Here is a 15,739-nt window from a genome sequence, read left to right on the forward strand (position 1 = left end):
CTCCAAAAAGAGGCACTGTAATCAATCTATTTCCTGAACCCTGCTTGTCCTGATCCTCCAGAGCTCATACTCCATTGATGGTAATGCCAAGCCCCAACAAGGACTACTGATTTAGATTCTTAATGTAGTTGAGAGTAATAGGACTGGGAGTGCCTCAGCATGATGGGCAGCCCCCCTCTGCCTGCCTTACCAGGTCTGGACACAGCTGCTACAGAGTTCAAGAGGATGGGGTTTGGTTTATCCTGGAGAAAGAATAAGGAATCCTACTTACTCTCCTTGTTCAGGCTGTGTCCAAATGGATCTGCTTCCAGTGAATTGTTGGTGCTTCCAGGTGTGGGACACAGCGTTCCTTCATGCCAAAGCCAATGTCAAATGTATTCATCTAGATCTTCGCCTGGTATTGTGTCAGGCTGAGATCTTGGCCCAAATAGGTACTGAATTAAAGAATCACAGTACATGTTATTGCTGTGCACTGAACTGGAAGGACAGAGACACTGTGTGTTGCACAGGGGAAGCCAATAAGCAGGGTTATTGGGCAGATGGACACCAGTGGAGGATGCCCCAGCAGTCACTCTGTGCAGATGTCACAGTGTCCCTAGGTGGGAGTGCTACTTCTGCCCTGGGTCTGCCTGTGGAGCAGAGGGAGTGGGGGACTCCAAGGGTGCCAGGCAGAGCAAGGAGCTGGACTGCCCCTATAATAGCAATTTTCCCAGTGACAGCAGTGCAGGTCTTGTGGGTGAAAAGGTGAGGCTGGGCATCACAAGAACACTGGCCAACAAGATGGAGGAGTTCAGAGACTTCCCTAAATCTCCAACAGGAAGAATGTGCAGGGAACTTACCCTGTTAGTCCCTTCATGCTTCAGCTGCTTTGCCTACATCAGCTTCTTCCCTGTACTCAGGGAACTGTAGACAATCTGAGATGTCCCAGCCTTTTAATCACTCACTTAAGCTGAGGGTGGAAGTAAAAAAAACTTTTTGGAGTATCACAGAAAAAAAAAAACAACTAAATGTCTGCATTAATAGTGAAACCAGATGTTCTTCACAGAAACTCAGAGATTACTGCCATGACCACATCATGGAAAGGAAGAAGAACGTTGTACACTAATAGGCCCAACTTTCTCTAGGGACACTCTATGCTATGCTGTCATCAGCCCTGTTACCCACCATCTATGAACAGTGAAGGTATGGCTAAAAAGTGAGGATTTCCAACAGGTATGCACAGGGTACAGACATTCATTAGAACTGCAGTCTGCAGAACTTGACTTACACAGTCCCCATCAACCTGATTGCCAAGAGAGATGTGTTCAGTGCCCTGATACCTCTGTCATCCTGACCGACCATTGGTCAAACAAGCAAGAGGAGGCAATGCCATCAAAGGACTTCACAACCTCACTTTCTGGAAGAAAAGGACACCTGTCTGCATTCCAGATTCCCAGATGGGGAAAGGGCAATTTGCACAGTCTCCATGGATGGATGGATGGATGGATGGATGGATGGATGGATGGATGGATGGATGGATGGATGGATGGATTCTGTTTATCCAGCCCTTCCTGACTGAGGCCTCTGATGTGCTTTTGATCAAAACAATGCCCAAGAGCATCAGACTAAGCAAGAAGGACGTTTGTGAATAAAACTTGTCCACCATAGACAGCACAGATACTGCTGAGTGTGTCCAAAATGACTTTGACAGAGCTTTTCTGGAGCAGTGCTGGTCATTACACAGCAGGGCCTTTGAGGCCCTGAACCTGAGCAGAGCTACTCGATCTGTGGCTGGGAGTGACAAAGTACCCACGAGCAGTGAAGGATCTGTGGGTTTCCATTCCACAATCCTTGGACTGCCCTGGCCCATGAGGGTTCACAGGGACTCCAGTGTGAGGCCCAGAGTGGTTAATCCCAGCACTGACTTGTGAATGGTGCCAGGCCTGCATGCCTGCCAAAACCCAGGCCCTGCCACAGGCCTTACGTGTGGCAGTAGGGCTGCAATGAGGAACTGATCCCAGCTGCCCGTGCCCATTTGTGCTGGCCATGGTCTGAGGCTGGGCAGTGGAGTGAAGATGAAGATGAGGCCTTGGGCCAGCTCTGAGGCTATTCCACACAACCACACTTCTGACATCCTTTGGGAACATTTTCTGTCTACTGCAGCACAGCACTGACCAGAGCAAAAGGTGCCTCATTCCCATGATCCTGCAGGTGGGTTTGTCTCCAGGAAATCACATGGAATTCTAGTTGATACATGGAGTTTTTGCAGGAGCTGTTGCGGCTATATCTGGGCAGAGACACTGAAGGGAACAGGCTGATCACCATGGGGTATCTGGGGATGTTTTGCATCCTGGCCCAGGATTGTACCCTACGTAAGACCCTCTGCAGTGTATCCCAACCTCACATTTTTCTGGATGAAGGATCTCACTACATTGTCACCTTATCCCCTGCCAGGATCAACACCAGTCTACCCTAGCAGCCTGCAAGGGCACGTGTGGAGGGAAGGACAACCTGGAGACCCAGCCTGAGATGCAAAAATCTTTATTGAGTTTAAAGAGGGAATCAAGGTTGTTACAAGCAGAGGCCCTCACTGAAAGGATCTGGAGGGACAAGCAAGACACTTCACCTCTTGGCCATGGTGAAGTCCATGCAGGGCATCCATTTGCCTTGCCTGAAGAGTGCAGGCTGGCTTGGAGGAGCCTTGCAGCCGAGGGGAGCAGAAGGACACAATGAAAATAGAAACAAGGAGATATGTAGGAAATACATAGGGCTTTTGAAGTGCCTGAGCTGGGCCCTTCTTTCCAACATTTTCAGGAGGAAATAAAGATGCTCAGTTCCTCTGAAAGAAATGACCTGAAGATTCTTCCTTTGTCCAGCACTATGCCTGGAGATCCTGGGGACGCTTCCCAAGACCGATATATGGCCAGCAGCATTAGCAAGGGAGGCCTCTCCTTCCACCGTAACGCCTGGTGATGGAGGAGATGTCAAAGCCCCCAGAGTTGATGGGCACTCCATCACAGCTGAGGATGTTCCCAACAGCAGCCGAGGTGGAGGATCCCACCACGGTGTTCTGTGGGAAGGAGCTGAGGATGGGCCCAGGCAGAGTCACCACCACAGCAGGTGGCTGAATGACCACGGTGGAGTCCTGGCACTGCCTGACACAGGGCTCGTTGCAGCTGTTGGCCAATGGGGTGGGGCCACAGGGCTGGCAGGGACGGCACTGGGTGTTGCAGGACATGTCTTGAGGCTGTAGATGCACCTGGTAGAGAGAGCAGAGAGGAAACAGAGCACAAAGCTGGGTGGGTGTGTGGTGGGGAGCAGCCTGGTTACCCCATCACAAAAGAGCCAAGGCCATCATGAGTGGGAAGCTGGAGACTGGGCCAGGAGCCCTACAAAGAGTAGCCTGACTCAGGAAGTTCTCTGCCAGGGTATAAAGCAAAAGGAACCACCGTCACCAGCCACTCTCTATGCCAGCCTCCTCCCCACTTTCCTCTCTCATGACCAGATGCTCCAATCCCCAAATATGAGAAAGCCAACATTATTTGAAATGTCCACCAAGAGGAGATCTCACTTTGGCAGAGAAAGAGAAGGGGCTTCAGACTCACCTGGTTCCCAAGCAGAAGGAAGCAAGAGAAGTGGATGAGAGAGCAGAGACTTGGGCTGCCTTTTATACCTGCCCTTCACTGCCGCAGGACCAGGGGCAGACTTTGCAGAGGTAACAATTTCCCAGCAAGCTCATCTTGAATGCAAACCAGCACACCTAATGATATGGGCTGTGCTTTTATTTCCTGCATTGCTGCCTTTTCATTTCCAGGTTTGTTCCATGCCCGTTTTCCTGTGAAGGCTTCTTCTGATCCCTGGGATTAAAGGCCCCAGGATTTCTAAGGCAGGAATGCAGCAGTGCAGGCAGAAGACTCAGTTTATATACTGCACAGGCCCAGGCTGGGTAAGTGATATTACAGTCTGGATAACTCTGGGGGGCTGTTTTGTGTTCCAGAAATCCTCAGCTGGCTGCCCAAGGACTCCTGTGCATGAGAATATGTCCTATCCTTCTCTTTCTCTCCCTATGGTCACTTCTTCCCTCCCTGTGTCCATGGACTCTGCAACTGTTTTTCACCCCAGTGTGCCTAACTCTCCTATCAGGAGAAAATTCTGGCTTGTTTTAACTCATACTGTCTTTGTGCAGCACAGAAAATGGCATTGGCTTGTCCGGCTCCTTGTCCTTCCTCACAATGCTCCAACCCTGCTGCAGTTGTCCCCAGGTGTCCTCAGAAGAGTCCACAGTGTGTTGTGCTCCTACAACCTAGACTCCTAAAGGACAGAAAGGTGAGCCCATGTAATCCTCATGAAGCTCAAGAAGACCAAGAGTAAGGTCCTGAATTTGGGTTGGGTCATTCCCAAGGATGGACACAGACTGGGTAATGAGTAAACTGAGAGTAGCCCAGCCAAGAAGGACTTGGGTATACTGGTGAATGAGAGGCTGGACATGACCTGCAATGTTCACATGCAGCTCTGGAATTGTATCCCAGAATTGTATTGCGTCAAAAGAAGAGTTACTACCAGGTATAGAGAAGTGGTTCTCACCAATACTCTGCTCTTGTGAGACCCCCGCTGGAGTGCTGTGTCCAGTTCTGGCGTCCCCAACGTGAAGGTGCTGAAGTAGGTCTAGAAGAGGTCACAAAGTTGCTCAGAGGGCTGCAGCCCTTCTGCTATGGAGACAGGGCTGGGAAAGATGAATGTGTTTAGGCTCATGATTGTTCTGGGAATACCTTAAATTGCATTCCAGTGGCCAAAGAGGATACAAGAGAGATTAACTCTCTCTTTTTTACAAAGAGAGGGACTTTTTTACAAGAGCATGGAGTGACAGGTCAAGGGGGAATGGTTTACCACTGAAACAGGATAGATTTTTACTTACTAAGAAAAAATTCTTCCTTCTGAGGGTGGTGAGGCCCTGGCAGAGGTTGTCCAGAGAAGCTCTGGCTGCCCCATCCCCGGAAGTGGATACTATGGTGCTGTGAAGCACATACCTGTGTGACTTTCACAGTTGCTTCTAGATCCAGGGATTTTGATGATAAAAACTATCCTAGAAACCTGACTTGGGGCAGATCTATTGGAGGCTACACCATAAACAAGAAAACGAGCCTTGTCAATGTTCTCTGCTTACAATAGCAGTGCAATTCTCAGAGCAAGTAGCCTACTGGCTCTTCTTCCTGTCTCATCTCTATGGCCCTCCACTGATGGCCACAGCTGGAGAATGAGGCCTTTAGTAGGAAGCACAATTGCTCTTGCAGTTTTGACACTGTCGTCACAGAAGCCCAAGATGGGAAGGACTCTTCCTTTCCCTGTGTCAGCAAGTGAAAAACAGCCTCCAGCCAGACTCTGGACAAGATTCTTCCTGCCCTCATCCACTGCTAGAGAGTGGTCTCACTCTTTTTCATGTCTCTCCTTTTCAGGGAAATCACCAGTGCTGGAGGGAGCTCCCATGTTTTTGGGTCTGTGGCAGTTTCTCTGTCTAACAGATGGTAACATCTCAGTGATCTCCTCTCCTCCCATGAGCTAAAGGAAGGGTCTGGGGACCTATTTTCAGCCAACCCCACTACAGCACTTCTTAGGGAAACTCAACTCATGGTGAGTTTCCAGGTGGCTCCCACCCTTTGAATTGGAATCTGTTGCTCAAGGAGTATCATCCCCTTTGCCCAAAATCTCAGGGTACTCCTTTGCTTTTCTGCTGCTGTTAGCCTGCCTCTCCCAAGTGACAAGGATCTGCTCTGGCAGCCCTGTGTGAGGCTTTGAATGCTACTGTTTATCTCAGAGGGCTCTAAGCAGTGTTGATGAGGAATTCACAGCAGGTCTCAGACACTCTGCTGTGTCTTGGATATTTTTGACATTTCAGATCCTGCTTTTTGTTGCTTTCCAGGACTGTAGAGGGCTTCAATACCCCAAATACACAATTCCTTCCAAAATGCATAATTCCTAGACAGAAATGACAAGCAGTGATGTCTGTCTGAGGATAATTCCAGTCTCAAACTCCTTCTGCTGTCCCAGGCATTTTCACAAATGCCACTGAAAAAGAGCACAGCTGACAAAGGGTGGGAATCAGCCTGTGCCTTGGGTGATGGTGCCTGGGCCTGGACACAGGACTAAGTGCCAAGTGCCCAGGTGGATGCAGGAGGTTTGTGAATCTCCTCCAGAAGTGTCATTGCTTCTAGAAGGGAGGAGTAGATGTTCAGTTCAGACTCAATCATCTCAATTGGAGAGCTCTACGCTCAGGTGAAATTAATCCCACACTCTCCATAAAGGTATGTTTACCATTATGAGGAGCTGATGCCTCCTCATTATGAAGTGGTTACATGCACTATCTTTACTTCCAGTGTGCAAAGAGAAAAGCTTTGAGAACATGTTTAATCTGTTCTGAAATAAAAATTGGGAGGGGAAAAGCAAGTGCTGTTTGGAAGTGCTAATATCCTCCCAAGGAGTGTAAAGAGAGACTTGCTTCCCAGCCAGCCTTCCACAGCTCTGCACTTTGAGTGGCTTTGCCAATCACATTAAAGTTTTTCCACAACAAAGCCCAAAATGGGTGGAACAATGTACTGGTAAAAATGATGTGGTGTTTTAGATGTGGAAATGCCCTGACACATCTAGTATGAAGCACACCATTTTGCATAATTTTAATTAAAAAGAAGAGAGTCGATTCAGATACTAAGGAGAGGAAAGAAGAGGAATTATGCAAATTTTGTTTGCAGTCTTATGCCAAGAATAATGGCTATAAGTAGAGATATCAGACATTACCATATTTTATCTTGAATCAGATTTGAGGAAATAGCTACAAGAATGTGGCATAGATACATCACAAAACATCAGGCTAAATGGAAAAATACATGTCTACTTCCTAAAGCAACATTTCCTAAATTTGCTGGGATTTCTTTAGGAGATTCAGAGAAACCCTGACAAAATTTAGCACTTGGCAAACTGGGGTAGAAGCCTTTGGGAGTACCACTCCTCCAGCTCTGTTACAGAACCATTTATGGACAGGGTTTGTGACCCTTTCCAAGCACAGCACTTTAAAGGACTGGGAGGCATTCTGAATTACCGGAATGAACAGAGGGTGGTGGGAGAGAGGACCTGAGGCTCAGCCTAGCCAGAGATGGCTGTAAGGTGATATGAGCTCACTGGGGAGTTGGTGGCTTCTCGCTGCCTGGGATGTCCACACAGACCTAGATTTCAGAAAGGATCTTCTGCAGGGCAGAAGTCATGGGAGAGCAGGGATGAATCTGTTCAACTGGTGCCCTGTGAAAAGTTACTTCACTTTTTCTGGAAAGCCCGTCCCAGAGCGAGCTTCACCTCTTTGTTTCTGAGTGTGTAAATGAAGGGGTTCAACAAAGGAGTTACCACTGTGTTAAATGTATTCACGATTTTGTTCAGATCCAGGGAGGTCTGGGCTGATGGCTTGACATACAGGAACATGGTGGAGCCATACCAGATGGTGACAACACTGAGATGGGCAGAGCAGGTGGAAAAGGCCTTTTTCCGGCCATGGGCTGACTGAATCCGCAGGACAGAAGAGATGATGTAAATGTAGGAGACCAAGGTGACCACACAGGAGGCCACCACAACAATTATGGAGACGAGGAAGGTTGCCAGCTCCACAGGCCATGTATCACTGCAGGAGAGGGCAAGGCAGGAATCTATATCACATAGAAAATGATTGATGACATCTGGCCCACAGAAAGTCAGCCTGGATGTCAGAAAGGCCAGCAGGGAAATGGCCAAAAAGCCTCCCAGCCAGGAGCTGAGTGCCAGCCGAACAGAGAGGACATTGTTCATGAGGGAGCTGTACCTCAGGGGACAGCATATGGCTAAGTAGCGGTCATAGGCCATGACAGACAGGAGAAAACACTCAGTGGAGCCTAGAGAGAGAAGAAAAAACAACTGGCAAATGCAGACACTGAAGGAGATGGTCTGGCTAGTCCCCAGCATGACTCCTATGGCTTTGGGAACAACACCCGTTGTGTACCAGATCTCCAGAAAGGAGAGATTACAGAGGAAAAAGTACATTGGGGTGTGTAGGTTGCTGCTTCTCCACACAAGGGCTATGATGGATGCATTACCTATCACTGTCAGGGTGTACATCAGTGCAAACACCACCACAAATGAGACTCTGAATTGCCATGTCCCTGGGAAGCCAAGAAGAATGAATTCTTTTACAGTAGTCCTATTTGCCATGTCCTTCCAAGTGTTGACGTCCGTCTGCAAAGAAAGAAAAGTTTCTGTGGAAGTTTTCATGCTTGTGCTGGTCCTTCAGATGCTACAAGTAGTGGAAAAAAATCACCATCCCTGAAAATGCAGTTGGTGCACAGCATGGGAAAATGGCAGTTTTCCTATGTTAAAATTTTCATATAAATCCTCCCCTGATGAAACACATTTGGACAACTAGATCTAACCCTGAAAATCAGACGTACCCCAACAAACAAACACTTGGAGAAGTGTTTATCAGACTGTGCATCTCCTTTACAGCATGTGGCATGTAGTTACTTCTGTGAGATGAAAATCCCACTTAGGACGGGGGATTTGTCCATCCCAAACATGGACACCAGGCTGAGGCACTCCAGCTATAGAAAAAGCTGTTACAAGTAGAAAGGCAATAGCATAACTTGTAATCTCCAAGGCAGGCAATACTGAGGTGTGATATCATCAAATGCAGCTGAGGAATACAAATACTGTCATGATGTGATACTGCAAGAGATTTTCCAACCTCTTCTTTGTCAGTTTATTACAAGGAATTGAGACTGAGCGACAGCCACACAGGGCAGCAGGTTAATATGCCAGTCACTACTCAAGGTCTCCTATACTGGCTTTCTTCTAAGCCTCAGAACAGGAAGCTTTTGCAAATACCTTCATTTCCCTCACTGATATCTGCTTCTCAGCATAGCTGCTAGGGGTATGATCCACCTCTTTGCAATTTTGCCATTTCAGAGTCAGAGGAAGGATTTCTGCTGACTAAACTGAAATATCTATGGTGAAATACTCCTATCTCAGCTCCTCAGCTTAACCCCCTTCTTTCTTCACAGGCAAATCATGAGGGAGACATGGCTCATTTTGTCTTAAAAGCATGGCTAAAAGCTCTCTAGAAGTGCCAGGTTGTCTCTGAGGTCTAAGGCAGGAGTCTAGTAAGCACCTGGATGTTAGACATCTCAACTTGGGCAGAGATATTCAGCCTCAGCAACTGAAGGCAAAGTCCTCTGAGTTGAATCTCATTAAAGGTAGCTCTGCTGAACTGTTCCTGCAGACAAGGGAAAATCCTTGATCAGTTCTCTAGAGAAAACATATTTTCAGGTGGATATGGAAGACAAATTGACTAAATCACTACCTGAATCATCCCTTTCTCTCCTATCGTCCTCCACAGCAATATATACGAGAAATCTCATGTACTTAAAGAGTAAAGAAACCTCCCTTAAACCAGCTCCCCTTAAACATGCAAGGCACTAGAGGTCTGTGCTACATGTCTTGGGCAGGCTTCACTCACCAGATTTGCCAGTGGAAATGATCCAAATGACATTTTTTCATGCACCGTCCTCCCAAGGTAACCATGGTCCCCTTGGCTAATAGCGAGCATTGGAAAGAGGTAGATTTATTGGGGGGAACTCTGGATTCAGGTGAAGGTGTGTGGATGAGCAGCTCTCCCCTTGCTGACTCACTTCAAGCTGATGGCAACTGCCTGACCTGGTTTCCTCTCCATCCAGTAGGATCTGACAGCTTCCACTCCTGATCTTTTCCCTCTCACTGCCACCACTGTAATTCCACTAAAGGGAGCTTTGTGTGCACGCACACAAAGTGAAAACACTCTTCAGCTTAGCTTCATATAGTGAGATCATACACCAGAGAGTCGCCAGCATCATCAGCATAAGAACATCCCCACACTCACCTCATTAACACAATGAAGCTCCAGCTGGCCACACCTAGGAGACTGATTTCTGTTTTCCCTCTGGTGTGCTCCAGGGAATTTGACCTCTGGGAGGCCTTGCAGGCTTGTCAGAGATGAATAGTACTCTCTCTTCACACAGGCCAATTAAAGAACAGCATTGCAATTCCCTAAGTGGCTGTTAGGCTGGGTGTTTGCCTCCTGCCTGCAGCTGTGGTATGAGAACCTTGTCAGGAACTCAGCTGACATGGAGATGTCTGAAATAGTCATGTTCCAAGAGACTGGTGTCAAGCATTTGGTGCTGGGTACTAAGGGGGTCGTGAAAGCTCCAGGGTGAGAAGTAACTCAAGGCAACTATGGACACATGAGCAGACAGTAAGGTAAGGGACTCACCTACCTCATTTCAGAGCCTCTAAATGCAGTTAAGGCCTCTGTCTTCAGTTTTAACTGAAGTGAAGAACTAAGTAAAGATCTAAGTTCAAAATCAGACGAGATATTAGTAGAGGAAAATTGATTTCCCCTGACTCCAAAAAAGGTGTCTTCTATTGAGGTACTCATCTTTGCTCCATTCATCATCAGCTGAGAGAAGCAGGCACTCTCAAGCCTTAGTTCAACCCTTACAAAAAATGATCTCTTACAGGTCAAGTAATACAGGTCTTACAGACACCTATTTTTCTTCTGTTAATGCTCAAGATAATCTAGTATGCTGGCTTAGACCACACAGACACATAAAAATACACTAACTTCTCATCCTTTAGACATCTTGAGTTAGATTCACCTCCAGAGAGAGTCTGTCTGCACTGTCCAGAACCACCACACAGGTTTTGGACTTGACAGAGACATTTTCTGCAAGTTCTGTGTCTCAGGCTTCAGTGTGGCTGAGAGAAAACTGACCTGTACTTGGTTTGAGGTGGAGATGCAGTTAATGGGAGTAAAGTTCTCAGTGTGAGCCTATTTGCTGACCATGAAGCCATCTCCCTGCTATTTATCTGTCCTCTCCATGGAAATGGATGTGGGGTTTAGCCATGGGATGGAGGTGCTGGAGCCTGTGGGTTCACTTGTTATCACTTAATGAAGAAAGCCATGCACACATGACCAGGTATGCAGGCCCTGCTCTGACCTTGTCCTGTTTGGGGAGTTCAGAGGGCAACCACTGGTCAGCTGCAGGATTTTTGTCTCCAGAAAATGATTCTTGCTATTTCCTGGCACAACTGCTTTGGGATGGGGTAAGTCCCATGGGTGACCTGATGTCCCATCACTGACTGTGGGAAGAGTCTACAGAGTCTGTTAGATCTGATCCTGAAGATGGTTTGTGCTCCCCATCTGCAGGACTTGCTCTAAGACCAAGGAGTCATATCTGAGCAAAAATGTTGGAAAGCTAAGCCTGATCTAGGCTGTCTGTGGAGAAGTCAGGGATGTCTTCCTCAGCTCCAAGGGACAGTGCCTGAATGGGCCCCACTTCTGTGTTTTCTACCCTCCCCTTCCTCTGGGAATAATCAGTGGCCTACTTGTGTCCCCACCTTTTCCTCCACCACCCATGGCAACACCTTTTAGTCTCCGCAACTTGAGACAAGGACACCAAAAAAAGATTACATGGAGGTTGAGTATGAAATGCAAAAAGCTTTATTGTCATTGAAGTGGGAAATTATATATCCTCCCTTATAGAGGAGGCTACTGGTAGTGGTGGTGGTGAGAGACCACATGCAACTGCAGCAAGTCTGGGCCCACTTTGGCACAGACACTGGAGAGCCAACGGGGCATCCATCTGCCTGCCCTACAGTGGGTGGGCAGGGGTTAGCAGATCCCCCAGAGAGGTTCTGAAAGTCTTACAGTCCAGAAATATGGAAGACAAGAGAGAGGGAAGAGAGAGTAAGGCAGAGAAAGCAAAAACTGGCCATGGTTTCAGAGAGCCCTACCGACCCTCCTTCAGAAAGGCAGCATTGGTTGCTCAGCACCTCTGAATTTGATGGCCAGAAGCTCTGTCCTCAGTCCAGCATCAGCTTCTGGGTTCCTGGGGGTCCTTGTGAGGGCTGCACCAGTGGCTTTAGCATGGACGACATCTGCTGCCACTGTAGCGGTTGGTGATGCAGGAGAGGTCAAAGCCCCCAGAGTTGATGGGCACTCCATCACAGCTGAGGATGTTCCCAACAGCAGCAGAGGTGGAGGATCCCACCACAGTGTTCTGTGGGAAGGAGCTGAGGATGGGCCCGGGCAGGGTCACCACCACAGGGGAGGGCTGGATGGCCACGTGGGAGTCCTGGCACTGCCTGACACAGGGCTCATTGCAGCTGTTGGCCAGTGGGGTGGGGCCACAGGGCTGGCAGGGCCGGCACGGGGTGTAGCAGGACATATCTTGGGGCTGGAGATGCACCTGAGAGACAGGGAAGGGAAGGAAGCAGAGCACAGGCACATGTGAGGAGCCGTCAGCCATGAGTCCATCATCCCACTGCAAGAATTGCAATGGTACCTGCTTAAGCCAGAAAGCAGAAACTGGGCAGTGAGAGAAAAGGGTTTTCCTCCTCATTGAGACACAGTACTGCAAAGTGTCACATTATTTCTTCAATAAAGAGCTCCCTCAGCCAAATCCTTGACACTAAGTCAGACCTTAGTTCTTCTCCGACCCCTCAGCAGCAGCAGCACTAAGATCTCTCACAGGCTATAGGAACACACATCTGCTTCACCAGAAAAGGACAGGGGAAAGAGCTTCAGACTCACCTGCGTTCCAAGGAGAAGGAGGCAGAAGTGGGTGAGAGAGCATGAAGTTGGGCTGGCTTTTATAGTCACTCTGAGTTGCCCCAGGCCCAGAGGTGGCTTCTATGAAAGTGATAATTTCCTAAGGTGCTCATCATGTATGGAAAACATCCCAGTTAATGACATGGGCTGGGTGCTTGTTTTCCGTGTTGCCACCTTTTCATTTCCCAGCTTATGTCATAGACATTTCTTCGTGGAGGCTTATTCTGAGTGCTGAGTTTGAGACGCCTCAGGATTTCCAGGGCAGGAATGTGTCAGTGTCTGTGGAATCCTCTGTTCAAGTACTGGATGGGTGCAGTGCAGGGAAATGAGGTTGGCCTGGAGCTCACAGGTGGTGTTGCCTGTGGCCTTGTTGATTGGAAGGGAGACAGCTGCTCCCAGCTTTTCAACCCTTGACTGGTCACCCAAAGATATGGGTGCAAAATAATATGCCATGTCTCCTTCCTCCATGCCTCCCAACTTGCTCCAGTGTTTGTTTGTGTTCAGAATCTCAGGCATTTGGGCTGCACTGTTGGGTTTCATTTTCTTGCTCCTAAGGCTTTCCTTATGTCCTCCCAATAGCTCCAAGGAGGGAGAATTCTCAAATAATCTGGGCAATGTGAGCCGGTACTTGGTCACTCTCAACAATAAGAAGGTCTTTCCTATGTTTCACACAGCGCTTCCAGTGTTCCAACCTGTGCTTGTTTCCTGTGGTCCCATCACTGGGCACCTCAGAGAAGTGCCTGGCTCTGTTTGCCTTGCACCCTCTGGACTTGGGTTGCATGGCAAGGTTTTGGTTGTGGGGGAGCCAACACCAGAGGGATTTAAGACTCATCCACCACTGGCCAAGGCTGAGCTCATCAGCAATGGTGAAAGCACCTCTGGGATAACATGTTTAGGAAGGGAGAGAACAACTACTGTGGAACAGCAGCTAGAAGAGAGGTTAGAGAAGATGTGGAAAGAACCAACCCTGCAGACACCAGTCTCAGTGAAGAGGGGAGGTAGGTGCTCCAGGTGACCCCACAAAAGTTCATGCTGAATCAGGCTCCTGTCAGGACCTCTGGCCATATGAGTGACAGGCCCGTGCTAGCACAGGTTTGCAGGCAGGACTTGTGAAGAACTCATATTGGAGAAGTTTTGGTGGTACTGTCTCCCATGGGAGGGACCCCATGCTGGCATAGGGGAAGTGTGTGAGAGTTCCTTTTCCTAAGGACAAAAGAGCCACAGAGATGTGTTGAACTGAACACAACTCCAAATCTCTACCCCTTTGGAGGGGAGAAAATCAGGAGTGAAGCTGAGCCAAAGAAGGGAGCAGTGGGGGGAAAGGTGGTTTTTGATTTTAGGTTTACTTCTCATTACCCTATGCTGACTGGATTGCAATAAATCAAATCAATTTCCCCGATCTGAGTTGGGTTTTCCTATGAGGGTAATTGATGAGTGATCTTTCCTGTCCTTATCTAGCCCCAGAAGCCTCTTGTATTTTCTCTCCTCTGTCCAGCTGAGGAGAGGGATTAATGGAACAGAGCCATCATAGAAGACAACTGGAATCAGCTGAGTGGTCCATTGAGGTGAGATCTCTTTTTAGAGAAAGCAGAGAAGGAGAAAGGGTTTCAGACTCACTTGATTCCCAAGGAGAAGGAGACAAGAGAAGGTGATGAGAGAGCAAAGAACTGTGCTGGCTTTCACTGTGAACCTTTACTGACTCAGGCTGCCAGAGGTATCCCTTCTGGAGGTGATCATTTTCTGACAAATTCATCCTGAATGCAAAACATCTCATTTAATGCTGTGAGCATCTCATTTAATGTTTGGCTTCTTAAATGGCTGTGTTTTCTCTTCCTGCTTTATTTCTGGCACATTCCTCAATGAAGGCATCTTTTGCATTACAAGGTCAGACGCCCAAGCATTTCTGCATCAAAACACATCAGCGTCAGCACAGGACTCACGCCACATGCTGCAGGAGTCCATTAAAAGTAAATTATGTCAGTCTAGGTCACTCCACTGGGATCTTAGGGGCTTTGTCTCGAAGAAGTGACCTTGTTCTTGAGTTTGACTGTATCCCACCAAACACAGAGCCCAGGACAATTCAGGTGGCTGGCTTTGCTTTCTCCTGTCATGCAGCAGGGATACAGAAAGGGAGAGAAAAGGTGGAAGGTTTTATTCAGCTGTCAGAAAGAAAGGCAAATGATAAAGGGGCTTCCATAAGGACAAAGGTGGCAAAAGAGTAAGGAAAGTGTAGGACTGCTGCTGAATGAGATGAGGGCCCTGGTGACACAGGATAGAGAAAAAGCTGAGGTGCTGAAGGCCTTCTTTGCCTCAGTCCTTATTAGCAAGACTGGCCTTAAGGAATACCAAATGTAGACTGGGGATAAAGTCAGGATCAGGGAGCACGCACCCTTGATGGAAGGAGATCAGGTCAGTGAATCCTTAGCAAACTGCACTTATGTAGGCCCTGTTGGAATGTACACACAAGTGGTAAGGGAACTGGCTCCTGTCATTGCCAGGTTACCTTCAGCCAAGCATGGTGACTGGATACTGGAGCAAAGCAAATGCCACTTCTGTCTTCAGAAAGGGAAAAAGGAGAACCCAGTGAGCCACAGCCTTCTCAACCTCACCCTAGCCCCTTAGAAAGTGATGGAGCAGCTAGTCCTGGAAAGCTCTCCTAATCAAGGCGTGTCAGTGATGAGAAAGTCACCAGGAGAGGATCAGGGTGGCTTCACCAAGAGGAAGTGATGCCTGATCTCCTTGACAAAGTGCTGTGGTGATGCGACAGGCTCAGGAGAAGAGGAAAGGATGGTGGCTCCTCTCTACCTGGAGGTGAACAAGGCCTTTGACACTCTTGTGTGGATTCCTGTAGGAGCCTCACAGAGAAGCTGTTGATGTTGGATGAGCAGACAGTGAGATGAATGAAAACTGACACAGGCACAGGGATCAGTGATCAGCAGCAGAAAATAAAGTTGGAGACCAGTGACTGGTGGTGCATCTAAATGGTGAGGGCTTGATGGCTCCTGTTTATGTGGGTGATGGGACAGAGTGGACCCTCAGCAGGTTTACACACAACACCACACTGGGAAGAGAGGCTTATGCATCAGAGAGACAGGCCAGCATCCAGAG

General features: G+C 48.2%; 3 protein-coding genes across 4 annotated transcripts; all 3 read right to left on the reverse strand.

Annotated features, from left to right (window-relative positions):
• Window positions 1-2,898: 2,898 nt before the first annotated feature.
• Window positions 2,899-3,217, reverse strand: LOC135286682 (feather keratin Cos1-1/Cos1-3/Cos2-1-like). Its single transcript, XM_064399808.1, has one exon. It carries the CDS (start codon window positions 3,215-3,217, stop codon window positions 2,912-2,914), a length of 306 nt encoding a protein of 101 aa, XP_064255878.1. The 3' UTR covers window positions 2,899-2,911.
• Window positions 3,218-6,949: 3,732 nt separating this feature from the next.
• On the reverse strand, window positions 6,950-9,999 carry LOC135286680 (olfactory receptor 6F1). Of its 2 annotated transcripts, none has more exons than XM_064399805.1 (2): window positions 9,503-9,999; window positions 6,950-8,226 (listed from the first exon to the last, which is right to left on the reverse strand). In XM_064399805.1, the coding sequence occupies exons 1-2, from the start codon at window positions 9,590-9,592 to the stop codon at window positions 7,282-7,284; spliced, it is 1,035 nt and encodes a 344-aa protein (XP_064255875.1). In that variant the 5' UTR covers window positions 9,593-9,999; the 3' UTR covers window positions 6,950-7,281. The 2 variants fall into 2 exon arrangements, with proteins under 2 accessions (XP_064255875.1, XP_064255876.1); XM_064399806.1 differs by having other exon boundaries at window positions 9,902-9,974.
• A 1,627-nt stretch (window positions 10,000-11,626) lies between these two features.
• On the reverse strand, window positions 11,627-12,248 carry LOC135286681 (feather keratin Cos1-2). Its single transcript, XM_064399807.1, has one exon. It carries the CDS (start codon window positions 12,246-12,248, stop codon window positions 11,943-11,945), a length of 306 nt encoding a protein of 101 aa, XP_064255877.1. The 3' UTR covers window positions 11,627-11,942.
• Window positions 12,249-15,739: the final 3,491 nt, after the last annotated feature.

Source organism: Passer domesticus, chromosome 27, assembly GCF_036417665.1.
Source record: "Passer domesticus isolate bPasDom1 chromosome 27, bPasDom1.hap1, whole genome shotgun sequence".
Lineage (NCBI taxonomy): Eukaryota > Metazoa > Chordata > Aves > Passeriformes > Passeridae > Passer > Passer domesticus.